General features: G+C 39.5%; 1 protein-coding gene across 4 annotated transcripts in view; it reads left to right on the top strand.

The window, feature by feature from the left end:
- Window positions 1–8,968, top strand: part of Lsm14a (LSM14A mRNA processing body assembly factor) — a 66,465-nt gene extending 57,497 nt beyond the window's left edge. For 2 of the 4 annotated variants that reach the window (XM_015496919.2, XM_015496917.2), the window contains one exon: window positions 8,811–8,968. In XM_015496919.2, the coding sequence (XP_015352405.1) occupies window positions 8,811–8,885 (75 nt within the window). In that variant the 3' untranslated portion in view covers window positions 8,886–8,968. Of the gene's footprint in view, window positions 1–2,171; window positions 2,888–8,810 lie in introns of those variants that run through there. The other 2 variants (XM_048790963.1, XM_015496918.2) reach the window with 1 other exon arrangement.
- The last annotated feature ends 4,855 nt before the right edge of the window (window positions 8,969–13,823 follow it).

Genomic DNA, 13,823 nt, shown 5'->3' with positions numbered 1-13,823 from the left:
ATCTGATTTTTTACTGCTAATTCTTTTTTTTTTTTTTTGGGTACTGGGGAATGAACTCAGGGGCACTCTACCACTGAGCCACACCCCCAGCCCTATTTTGTATTTTATTTAGAGACAAGGTCTCACTGAGTTATTTAGTGCCTTGCTTTTTGCTGAGGCTGGCTTTGAATTTGTGATCCTATTGTCTAAGCCTCCTGAGCTGCTGGGATCACAGGCATGTGCCACTGCACCTGGCTTTCTGATTCTTACTCAAATTTAGAAACAGGGTGAAATACTTAATTTCATCTATGTTATATAGCAACATTTGTTCAATGTTATTTGTACAGTATTATTAAATTGAATTATATGTGGCATAGTACAATGTTGTAAAGAAATAAATGAGCTAAAGATGAACCCACTGTCCCCCACCAAAGCCAACCATAACATCTCCCAATTTATTTAATTGTTTTTTTACCTTTCAGAAAGCAGTACGACCAATCCAGACCTTTTAGGGTCCAAAAGCTGTGGTTTTCTGAAAGGTAAAAAAAAAAAAAAAGAATTAGCAGTAAAAATCAGATATAGTCATTACTGGGTGTCCACGTAGGATTGGTTTCAGGACCCCCGAAAATACCAAAATTTGTGGATGCTCTAGTCCCTTAAGTAAGGTAGCATAGTATTCACATATAACCTGTACATGTCCTCTCATATGTTTTAGTACTAATGGAATCCCCTCCATAGTTTCTATCCACAGTTGGTTGAATCTGCATATAAAGAACCAGGGATATGGAGGGCCAACTGTGTGTACATAGTAGCAGCTAGTTTGGAGGCAAATAGAAGCCCTGACTCTGCCTTTAGTTTAGAATTAGTCTCACTGGGAGGCTCATTTAAATTTTTATTGCTTTCTCACTTGATTACATTTTATTTTTAATTTCCCATCAACTCTGTTTTTCATAACTAACTTCTGATTTGTGGGGTTTTTATCTATTTTTTTAATATTTATTTTTTAGTTATAGGTGGATCCAATGTCTTTATTTATATATTTATGTGGTGCTGAGGATCGAACCCAGTGCCTCACTAGGCACATGCTAGGCGAGCGCGCTCTGAGCCACAATCCCAGCCCCTTGTGAGTTGTTTTTTAAAATTGATTTCTAGCCAGGCACAGTGGTACATGCCTGTAATCCCAGCAACTTGGGAGGCTAAGGCAGAAGGATCAGAAGTTTGAGACCAGCCTCAGCAATTTAGCAAGACCCTGTCTCAAAATAACAATTAAAAAGGACTGGAGATTTAACTTCAGCAGTAGAGCACCCCTGGGTTCCATTTTTAGAGAGTGTGCATGCACATGCACGTACACACACACCACAAATAGATTTCTGAATTATTGCTTTCCCTTAACGTGACATTTTGAAGAGTTTCCCCCTGCCACCCCCCACCCAACNTTAACCACTGAGCCACATTCCCGGCTTTTTTTTGTATTTTATTTAGAGACAGGGTCTCACTGAGTTGCTTAGCACCTTGCTAAATTGGTTAGGCAGGCTTTGAACTCCTGATCCTCCTGCCTCATCCTCCCAAGCCACCGGGATTACAGGTGTGTGCTACCAAGCCCAGCAGGAAATGTTATTTTACTGTCTCAGTATTTTATTGCTTAATAAAGACTTTTCAAAGACTCCACAGTTTTATGAAGCTTATTTTAAAAGAGTTGTCAGTTGTATTTGAAGAATTTGATTACTAAGTTGGGCAACCAAAGATAGTGGGGTATACCTATATCTAGGGTGGCTTTTTGCCACACCCAGCCCACAATAACACTGCTTTAACCTGTGCTGACTGAAAATTTTGTTAAATACATAATATGCTTCTACTTAGTGTGGAAGTTATGAAAAATGTTTCCTGGAAATCAGTTTCCATGAAAGTAAAAGGAAGGGTGTATTTAGAGGTAACTTAAAATACACTAAAGTGGGCTGGGGCTATAGGTCAGTGGCAGAGCACTTGCCTAGCATGGGTAAGGCACTGGGTTCAATCTGTCAGCACCATATAAAAATAAACAAATAAAATAAAGGCATTCTGTCCATCTACAACTACCAAAAAAAGTTTTTTTAAATAAACTGAAGCAAATGAAAAAGAAAGACAAGACTCATTAATAAACCAGTAATTTTGGAGCATTGACTAATTGGGTTGTTTTTCCCCCACCTTTTTAGAAAGACAACAAAGTTGCTGCATAGTCTACAAGCAAGTCTTTGAAAATAGGTGAATTTCTAGCTCTTCATGGTTCTGAAAATTGGTTTCAGTCTTTGTGAAGAATGAAGAAGTGAATTTGCTGTATATTTGTCACCAGCACTGGGTTTTGTTTGTTTGTTTATTTTTCTGCTTAATTTCAAAGATACAATGCAGTTACTTTTGGGGGGAGGAAGGCTCATCTTAAAAAATGAGCACTAAATATATTTGGAATAGCAGAAGGGTTAAGTAATTTCTTATGTATAGTTAAACTAAAGCAGTACTTCAATGGACTTATAAGTATTTTTTCATCACTGAAAGGATTTTTCTTATCACTAAATTGTATTTGGCAATTATTGCAAGTTGCCTGCAGATAGGGCCGTGATACTGTGTTTTGAGCCACAGAAGGTTGTGTGTGTATGTGTGTGTGTGCGCGCGTGTGTGTCTTTATCTTCCTCTTTCTTTTTGGAAATCCTATAATATGAGGTAGCTTATTTCGTCAATTAGGGTGCTGGATGGTAGAGAATTTTGTCAGTCAACTATGTACACACAGTAAATACTGTTTCTTAGGCAAAGGTAACTTTTTTATATAGTTGTAAAATTCCATTATATTCCATTGCCAAAGAAACATTAAGAACTTTGTATAGCTGTATAAAAAGCAACTAATTTTTTAAAGAATAAACATTTTAAAGTCAGCAAACATACTGTGTCCTTGCAGAAGTTGATGTGCTGAGGAACAGAGTTATGGGTGGGTCTTTTTTTCCCTTGTCTTTCCAGGCTTAATATTTTTGATTTATTTTTTAATGTTTGGAACAGAAATGAAGATTTGATACATTCTTCCATTATCTAAAAAGGATAAATTCTTCATGCTCAATGTAAGAACTTCATTTTGTAGCAAATGGCATATCACAGGATTTCTCCAAATAATATTTTCAGTATATGAATGTAAATAATCATAGATAAGAATGTACTTAGCTGTATTTTCAAATAAGTAATCATCCCCCTTTTTTAAGACTTTTAAAACTAGGCATCAGTTAACTTGTTTTTCCTGATATGCCTGGAGTTTTGTTGTGATAACATTGACTCATTCCATTATATTTCAAGAGGATTCAGAATGTTCGAAATTATTTTGAAAACTTGTAACACATTATTATTAACATTGGGCCTGTGACCCACAGATGACTCAGTATAGAGTTCATTGCTAATTATAAATTACTAATAAATCTTTTTGATATTTTAAGCTATAGTGGAAAAAAATCTGGCCACTTTTGTGTTTTTATGAAGGCCATGGAATAAAGGGATCCAAAGATTTAAATATTTTTATCTACTTTGATTTTTGTTAACTTTCTCCTTAAAACATTCAGAAGTGATAAAGATGTGGAAAACTGCACTGTAGGAGAATTGGAATATTTAAAGATGGTTGATATTTTTATTTTAATTTTGTATCTTTTGTATAGCTCTACAAGGAAATGTTTTGTAATTTGATTTCATTATTAAGATCCAGTACTTGGCAGCCATAGTTTAGATAATATTGTTTAGTACTATTTGCTTGCATGTTAACAACTAAACCTTTTGGAGGACCCACAAATCATGATAATGAACGTATTTCTGAGGCATTCGAGCATCAAAGCAAGTGCTGTGGCAATACCTGTGTAGACTGAGAAGTCCCAGGCCAATTTCAAGAAGAAAAACTTGTAAATACCAGTTCTACACACTCTGAAAGTATGAGTTCACTCGTTTTTCCCAGCTCTCTGGGTCATTGACTGGGACATTTGTTGTCCCAAAAGTAACTGGCAGCATGGCGTACCTGCAGTGCACCTTACAATATTAAAGCAAGGTTTTTATTCTAAAACAGAATAAAACTGTTCAATAAAAAATGTTTGTCAAAGTTCTTTCTCTTAAATAGTAACATTCTCTTCCAATATAAATTAAATATAATGAAAAGCATCTTTTAATAAGGTTGGAGGAACAAAGCCTGGGTTCCATATCTAGCACCACAAAAAATATATATGTCAATGTATGTGTGATTAGAGTTATGATAATGTTTATATTCTGTAATAACTAAATCAATTTCTAACTTTTGTTTCTTGAGATTTATTTTTTATTATTATAGATATATAAGGAAAGCTAAAAGTTCTTTTCTTCCTTTTCTGAGTATAAGACACTCCTGAGTTAAAGATTGTGACATGAAAAAACTAAGCCAATAAGGTACTATAAAGCCACATAGGTAGTTCTGATCAGCCAGGTTTGGGGAGAAGAACATCATAATTGATTGATCTAGTGCCTTGGTAGAGTTACCACAAGAATTTCATATCCTTTTCCCCAAGTTTTGAAAACTCCACTATCCAGGTTGGGACTGGGACTGAGGACAGGGAAGGACTAATTAGAAGAGGAGGTGGGGATGTTTCTGTAGGATAGAATATGGAGGAGAGGGTGAGACTGAAGTTTCCCTCAAGGTTTGTCTGCTTCAAAGACTAAGTCCTCGTTGTTTATTCTTCACATAAACAAAGGAAATGAATGTGTGTTGTCTCTCTTAATTTAACGTGGCTTTTAGCCCTGTCTCTCTGGGTTATCTGCTTATCAGAGAAGCTGCTCCTGTAGGACCCCTGTACTCACTGCATATGCTGAGAAGCAACCTCTTCTTTTCCTGAGAATGATTAAATTTTCTGATTTCACTCTTTATAGCTAATCATGTCTGGACTTCATGTGTTGTAGGAGTTCCCTGCTCTAGAGATGAAACTGATTTAAATTGTGATGGGGAGTGTCATGTTATAAGGTAATCAGAGTGCATGATCTCTTCCTATAGGAGCTCAGATGTCACCAGTTTGCTCGGTTTGCCTGTTATTACTATATTTTTAAAAGCAGACAAGGGCTGGGGATATATACAGCTCAGTGGTCGAGCACTTGCCTTGTACTTGCAAGCCCATGAGTTCAGTTCCAACAACACACACACAAGTAAACATTGACAAATATTAGACCAGTTGGAATCAAACTTGGAGAATAAGGTAGATTGCCATTATCCTCTGGATTTGAGGATGCTAAATGGGAAACTGCTAAGTAGGCTGTCTCAGCCTCTCCTAAGTTGGCCACAGCTTCTTGGAAGAGGTGTCATCTGATTAGGAGTTAGTCAATTAAGGAAAGTGAGAGAGAGTGCAGAAGCTTGGTGGCCAGCAGCAGCCAGCCAGCCAGCCAGCTAGCCAGCTAGCTAGCTAGCTATTGGTGTTTGCACTGGGAAGAGAGGTACATGATTAAAGCACTGGTCTGATGGGAACAGGCTCAGCCTTCTGAGGAGCAACATACAGGGGTTTCGTTTGTTTCTTTGTGTGTGTGTGGTTTTTTTGTTTGTTTGTTTGTTTTTTCTTTTTAGTTGTCCATGGACCTTTATTTTATTTATTTATGTGCTGTGTTAAAAATCGAACCCAGTGCCTTACACACTGGGCAAGCACTTTACCACTGAGCTACAACCCCAGCCCAATGCAAAGGTTCTTAACCTGTTTTCAGAGTCAGTGGTTTTGAAAATTTGGATCCTAAGAGCACAAGATAGGACAATGAATCTAATGTGATTTTTTTGTTCTCCGTAATGGTGCAGAGCTATCAGCCTGTGGTATGGGTGTCCTTAAAGTTCCAGCTCAGTTCATATGTAATGAACTTGGCTGACTGATTAAAATATATATATATATATATGTATGTATATATATATATATATTTTTTTTTTTTTTTCCCCCCAGGTTTAAGTCATAAACATATCAAAATAAACCAGAGTCTAATTTCAGGTCATAATGTTGGTTTTTAAGGAAATGCTTTAAAATATAAACCATGTTGTGGTTTATAGGGAAACAAAGCAGCTCTTTGAGGATGAAGCATATTTTAGTTCAATACTGAGTCTTTCTTACAAGTGACTCATAGTCACTCAGCTTAGTGGCACAGAAACCACTGAGAGCAGCCAGCAAGGGAGCTCATGGCCCAGAAAGTCTTGCCTTCTCCAGACTACAGTAGTCTGAAGATGAAAAATGCCAAAATTGATCGGGCTCTGAGGAGGCTAGGACCATGTGAGATTCTAATGAATTCCAGTGAATGGTTTTTAGTCACTCCAGTACAGAGGAAGGAGTGTGTTTGCTAAGTGTCTGGAGTGTACTTCTGTAATCCTAATACTCACCTAATGCAGATAATCCTTGGGTGTCAGCCTCACACAGGGTTGTTGATGAGAATGCAAATCTCAACATTGCAATGCAGGATTTCGCTTGTGCTGAAAGATTTTGTAAATTCTCTCTTTCTGGGTTGTTGCTGGGGCCGAGGAGCCAATCACAAACTTCCAGCTGCCGGCTCTGGGTTAATTGGGGAAAGCCTCTCCCTTGCTGTATTCCCCAGTATTGATAGTGTTTCTTTGTCTCCACAAATATGTGGAGCATTGGAATTCGTAGTTTATAAAATAGAATTAGATACAGGTTTTTTTTTTCCTATCATAAAAGCAGCTTAAAAGGGGGGGAAATATGGGGTTTTATTTGTTTGTTTTGTTTTAATGCTGGGGATTGAACCTGGGGTACTTTACCACTGAACTACATCCCCAACACTTTTATTTTTTATTTTTTTTTTATTTTATTATTTTATTTTGCCTGGGGCCTCCCTTTGCTGAGACTGACCTTGAATTTGTGATGCTCTCACTTCAGCCTTCAAAAAGGAAAGGAAAAGAAGAAAAAAAAAATCATCTGCAAGCCCATTACCTGAAAAGCTCACCATGTTAACACTATTTGGGTGTTTATGTTCTGATATGAAACTGACTGTTTTCTTTTTTCATGAAATTATTAGGTAGCACTGTTTAAAGTATGTACATATAGGAAAATACACGTCATAATTGTCTTTGTAACCCAGGAATCAGAATATTAACAGTGCCCAAACATCCTCCCACACTGCTGCTTTCCTTAACCAGTACTCTCTACCCACTCAAGACTAACTACTGAAAAAATGGGGGAATGGGGAAGACTACTGCCCTGACTTCTAAGAGCATCAATCATAGCTGGGTTTTTGTTTTTTAATATAAATGAAACTATGATGTGTATAATTATTCTTGGCTTATTTGCTCAGCATTCTTTGTGGGATTCATCCATATTATTCATCCATAATATTCCATGTGTTAGTAGACCACAGTTTATCCCCTTGGGGAATTTCTAGCTTTGGGGCTATTAAAATAATACTAGCTAGCACTGTTTCTTCTCCACAAGAGACTACTGAACTAGAGTAGGAGAAATGCTGTCTAGACTTCTTGAGGATGTGAACAGTTTAGTAGTTCCCAGCTACAATGCTGCTCCACACTAGTGTACTACTTCAAGTACCAGAAAACCCTGATGTAGAGACATACATAGGTGTGCATATTAAAGCAGATCTCTTATGTCTCTTATGTTCCCTAAGAACACTGTGCCACCTCTTCCCAACATCAGTTTTTCAGGATTTGAGTGTGGCATCCCTGCTTCCCCTTGTTGAGGTACATGTGATTCTGTCTTAGTTATGATCATCTTAACAACCTGGTAATGACCTTCATCTTGAATCATCTAATGCCTCTTTCCCCTATTATCCTTTATAATGTCTTCAACTTTGTGACATGCCCATCTGTATTGGGTCCCCCCAAGATAACCATACCCAGTGAAAAGCAAAAGGGAAAGACAATGGGCCAAGTCTAGAGGAAACCAGGCTCCAGCTCTCAAAGGGTACTTAGGATCAAGTGAAGCCTCAGGATGTGCTTAACTCCCCCCAGCAGTAAGTTGTGGTCATGTGTGGAATGTTGCCAACCAGGATGTGCTTAAGAATCAGTGCCCAGGGTTTTTATTGGGGGTTGGTTATATAGGCAGCCTTTGCCTGGTGCATGGCAGAACACCACACTAAGGAAGTAAAGCACATTGTACAGTTTAGACACAGTGAACCACTCCGACGAGTTCCTGGAATGGTGGGAACTGACTTAAAACCATGTTTCCAGATTTCAGTCAAAAGCCAAACTTTTAACAGTCTGCTCTGTTAACTGCACACCAACCCACAGTCTGGCTCCCGTTCTTGTCCTGTGTAACCTTTTTCTCATCCTTTCCCACCCAAAGTCTTGAACACACCTGAACTTTGTCCGTCAACCTCAAGTACAACACCTCTGAACTGCAGATTTAGATATCCCATGCTTTGAGCCAGGTGTGGTGGCACATGCCTGTAATCTCAGTGGCTTGGGAGGCTGAAACAGGAGGATCGTGACTTTAAAGCCAACCTCAGCAAGACTGAGGTACTAAGCAACTCAGTGAGACCCTGTCTCAAAATAAAATACAAAAATAGGGCTGAGGATGTGGCTCAGTGGTCCAGTGCCCCTGAGTTCAATCCCTAGTACAATCTCCAAAAAAAATAGATATCCCATGCTTTGGTCTTGCAGCTGGCTTGCTCAAGAATGGGTGGGGGCAGGGGAGTACTCCCTTTTTTTTAGTAACTGCTTTTAGCCTGGTACAGAACTAAAGATCTGGGATCTTTCTACTTTCTCTGGATTCATAAGCTCATCCATTTTGCTTTCCCAGCACCATCTCCAACCAGCCTGGACCCCCATGATTCATCGTTTATCTTGCAAATATCCTAAACTTCTTTACTTTGTTTCTGCCTAGAGAAACCCTTCATCTCTATGGTCAGTGTCTTCACCCAGAAGGTTGAGTTCTGAGGAAGAGGATCCAGGAAAGTAAATTAATACCACTCTTGATCTAGTTACTACCCTGTGCTGAGCCCTCAACATTGTCAACAAAATGTATTTCTCTAATCACCATGCTGTCCACAAGTGGTATGGCCATCTGTTTCAAAGAGAACTACAAGCAGTGGGATGGGAACTGCCTCAAGTGCTCAACCAACTTCATCTGCAGCCAGTCTTACTAAAAGGAGGCCTGGTGGCCTTACAGAAAAGGCAAAAAGGAGCCAGGCCCAGGGACACACACCTGTAATCCCAGCAGCTCAGGAGACTGAGACAGGAAGATCACGAGTTCAAAGCCAGCCTCAGCAAAAGCAAGGCATTAAGCAGCTCAGAGACCTGTCTCTGAGACCCTGTCTAAATAAAATACAAAATGTGGCTAGGGATATGGCTTAGTGGTTGAATGCCCCTGAGTTCAATCCCTGGTTTTCTCTAACTCCCACCACTCCCAGGCTGACTTGCTGTATTTATTTTGCAGTACTAGGGATCAGACCCAAGTCCTTGGGTATGGTAGGGAAATGCTCTACCACTGAGTTACATCTCTCCCTTTTGTCTCATTTTTGAAATGGTTTCACTATGTACAATAGCACATGCCTGTAATCCCAGTGACTAGGGAGGCTGAGGCAAGAGAATTGCAAGATCAAGGCCAGCCTGAACAATTTGGTGAGACCCTGTCTCAAAAAATGCTGGGTGAGGTTGTGGCTTGATGGTAGAACACTTGCCTAGCACATGTGAGGCACTGGGTTCACTCCTCAGCACCACATTAAAAAAAAGTAAAATAAAGGTATTGTCCATCTACAACTAAAAACTATTTTTTTAAAAAAGGAGGGAAGTGCTGGGGGTTTAGTTCAATGATTTAAATAACCAGTACCACAAAAAAGAAACGGGGTTTCACTAAGTTACCTAGGTTGGCCTTGAACTTGTGATCCTCCTGCCTCAGCCTCCCTAGTAGCTGGATTACAGGTTTGTTACCTTTGTACCTCATCCAGGCTTACATTATTGATTGATCTCTACCTGTATCTTCAACTTCATCATAATAAGCAATCTTTTTCATTAGCATTTAATTATTATGCTAGTGCATATTATGTTGTCTATGTAATTATGTTTATAACAATTATAAGTAGTTATCTGGCATATTTACCACAAACTTTTTTTTCCTCCAGTGCTGGCTGGGGATGGAACTCAGGGTTGGGTTTTGTTTTGTTTTGTTTTGTTTCCCTTTTTGAAGAAAAGTATCCCTGATCTTAGCTGGCCTGCATCCTCCTGCTTAGCTCTTTTTCTGTCAGGATTCCTAATTACCCTTTCACTTCTCAACCCACTTGACCTACTCCACTAAAACAGTTCTTGGTTAAGTCACCAATGATGTCTCAGTGAGTGAGCCTTTTGCAGTTTTCTTATTTTAAAGAAGTATTTTGTACAGTTGATCACTTCCTTAGAATATTCCTGCCTCCCTGGCTACCATATGCACCTGATTTTCCTCCTAACCTCAGTACTGCTCCTTAGACTGCTTGCCTGAGTCCTTTATTACCACTCTTGAAATAAGTGTTCTTCAGAGCTGAGCATGGTGGCACATGCCTGTAATCCCAGGGACTTTAAGACTGAGGCAGGAGGAGCACAAGTTCAAAGCCAGTCTCAGCAATTTAGCAAGCCAGGCCCTAAGCAGCTCAGTAAGACTGTCTCTAAATACAAAAGGCTTGGGCTGGGGTTGTGGCTCAGTGGTAGAGTGCTTGCCTAGCATGCTTGAGACACTGAGTTCGATCCTCAGCACCACATAAATGTAAAATAAAGATATTGTGTCCACTTAAAACTAGAAAATAAATATTTTTAAAAAGGAAAATAATAACCCACTTGAATCAAAGTGTGAAATGTGATATATCAAGAACTATATAATGTTTTGAACAACCAACAATAAAAAATTTTTAAAAAAGGAAAATAATAAATAAATACAAAAGGCTGGGGATGTGGCTAAGTGCCCCTTGGGTTCAATTTCCATTACCCAAAAATAAATAAATAAATAAAATTACTTTGATGGGAGGGGTGTGTGTGAGTGTGTTTTAAATCCCACCAAAGAGTTTGTGACAAAAGCAGCAATCATGCTAATCTCGTCCCTACCCCTAGCCTTCTGCTTTTAGTTTCAGTGTTTACTTCTATTTACTGATTTTTCTATGGAAGGAGGGGGACTGCTATTGAACTACTGTGGAGCAGAGGTTTAGTTGTAATTGGAGAGGAAGTTGACAAGTGAACAAAACAAAAACATGGTTCATTGGTCTTTCAATCCACTAGGAGGCGACACTAAGATGCTCAAGTGTTAACGAGAAAAAGCCAGGAAGGGGGTGAAAGAGGCTGTCAGGGCACGTGGGGCTGGTGAGCGCTACTTCCAATTTTAAATAGGTCAGGGAAGCTGAAATTTAAGAAGTGACCTTGAGGGCTGGGGATGTGGCTCAAGTGGTATCTAGTTCGCCTACCATGCATGAGGCACTGGGTTCGATTCTCAGCACCACAAAAATAAAATAAAGATACTGTGTCCACCTAAAACTAAAAAATAAGTATTTTAAAAAAAAAGTGACCTTGAGAAGGTGAATGGACATTCAAGCAGAAGAAACTGCAGCTGCAAAGCCCCTGAAGGCGGGAGTGACCCTGCCATGACTGGTCAAGTAAGGAAGGAGAGGGTGGTAGAGCTCAAGGCTGGAGTAAATGGGGGCTGGGCAGGGAGGGACAATGGGGCCACTGTAAGGACTGGCATTTATTCTGAGGAAGCAATTGAAAGGTTTTGAGCAAAACTGACAACCTGATGTGTTGTTTTTTTTGGGGGGTGGGGGTACCAGGGATTGAACTCGGGAGCACTCAACCACTGAGCCATATCCCTAGCCCTATTTTTGTGTATTTTATTTAGAGACAGGGTCTACACTGAGTTGTTCAGTGCCTTGCTTTTTGCTGAGACTGGCTTTGAACTTGAAATCCTCCTGTCTCAGCCTCCCATGCCACAGGGATTACAGGTGAGCGCCACTGCGCCCGGCAATCTGATGCATTTTTAAAAAGAATATGAAGCTAGAGTAAGGCATGGTGGCCCGCATCTGTTATCCCAGCAATTTGTGAGGCTGAGGCAGGAGGATGGCAAATTCAAGATTAGCCTAGGCAAATTCTAGGCCAGCCAGGACAATTTAGTGAGACCTTAACTCAAAAAAGAACTGGGATGTAGCTCAATAGTAAAACACCCCCTCAATTCAATACCCAGTACTGAAAAAAAAAGAATCCAAAACTAGGTAGAGTAGCTCATGCCTGTAATCTCAGCACAGGGAAGGCTGAGGTGGGAAGGAGCACTTGAACTTGGGAGTTCAAGGCCAGCCTGGGCAACATAATGAGATCCCACATTCAAAAATCAGTAGAATTTCAAAGATAAAATAATTTTTATTTATTTATTTAAGAGTGTCTCTGGCTGCTATGTTGAAAATAAATTACTAAGGCAAGCCAGATGCAGTGGTCCACTTGTAATCCCAGCAAATCAATAGGCTGAGGCAGGAGGATTACAAATTCAAAGCCAGTCTAGGCAATTTAGCAAGGCCCTAAGCAATTTAGCAAAACCTCAAAAAAAGAAAAATTTTTTAAAGGGATGGGGATATAGCTCAGTGGTTAAAGGCCCCTGGGTTCCACCCCTGGTACCAGAAAAGAAAGAAAAAAAAAAAAAGGAAGGGGAGGATACTAAGGCAAGAAATGAGGAGATGTGTGTAGTAATCCAGGGTGGTAGTTCCCTTTGCTTCTAGAAATTGGAACATATGGCATACACTGCCAGGATTCAGTCTGTGCTCCAGAGTCATTTGTGGCAGAATCCTATAATATGGAGGATGAGGTTGTATCCTCAGCAGATTGTTCTTCTGGCTTTTATATATGGATTTACACAGTTAAGAATAAATAATAGAACCCCCCGAGTAGTGGCTCACCCCTGTAATCCCAGCAACTTGGGAGGCTGAGGTAGGAGGATTTCGAGTTCAAAGCCAGCCTCAACAAAAGTGAGGCACTAAGCAACTCAGTGAGACCCTGACTCTAAAAAAATATATAAAATAGGGCTGGGGATGCGGCTTAGTGATAGATGCCCCTGAATTCAATCCCTGGTATCAAAAAAAAGAATTGGGGCTGGGGCTCAGCGGTAAAGTGCTTGCCTAGTGTATGCAAGGCCGTGGATTTGATCCTCAGCACCACATATAAATAAATAAATAAATAGAATAAATATATTGTGTTCAAATACAACTAACAAATAAATATATATTTTAATGTATTTTATTTTAGCCTGATTTTTTTAATATTTATTCTTTAGGTGTAGATGGACACAACACAATGCCTTTATTTTTATGTGGTGCTGAGGATCGAACCTGGGTCCCACCTGTGCTAGATGAGTGCTCTACCGCTGAGCCACAATCCCAGTCCCAAATAAATATTTTTTAAAAAGAATAAATAAAAGGATTTAAGGTGAGAAGTCTCTTCACTATTCCTCAGACTCACAGATAAGTGAAGCTAGGTTGTTTTCCAGTTTTTACTTGTACAGTCAATGCTGCAATGAAGAATCTTTATGAATCAGTTCACAAATACATGAGTTTAGCTAAACACCATAGCACATACCTGTAATCCCAGCAATTCAGGAGGTTAGGGCAGGAAGATCACAAATTCAAAACCAGTCCTAGCAATTTTGCAAGAATCTGTCTCAAAATCAAAATAAAAAAAAGGCTGGGGTATATTTAGTGACAGAGCACTTGCCTAGCATACAAGGGGCCCTGGGTTCAATCTCTAGGACTGAAGATGGGGAGGGCACAGTGAGGCCCACCCATTATTCCAGCAATCTTGAAGACTTAGGCAGGAGGATTCCAAGTTCAAGGCTAGCCTCAGCAATTTAGTGAGACCCTAAACAACTTAATGAGATCGTGTTTCAAACATTTTTTTAATATTT

Source organism: Marmota marmota, unplaced genomic scaffold (assembly GCF_001458135.2).
Source record: "Marmota marmota marmota unplaced genomic scaffold, marMar, whole genome shotgun sequence".
Lineage (NCBI taxonomy): Eukaryota > Metazoa > Chordata > Mammalia > Rodentia > Sciuridae > Marmota > Marmota marmota.
Note: the sequence above shows the minus strand (reverse complement) of the source record. Positions and strands in the feature narration are given on the sequence as shown.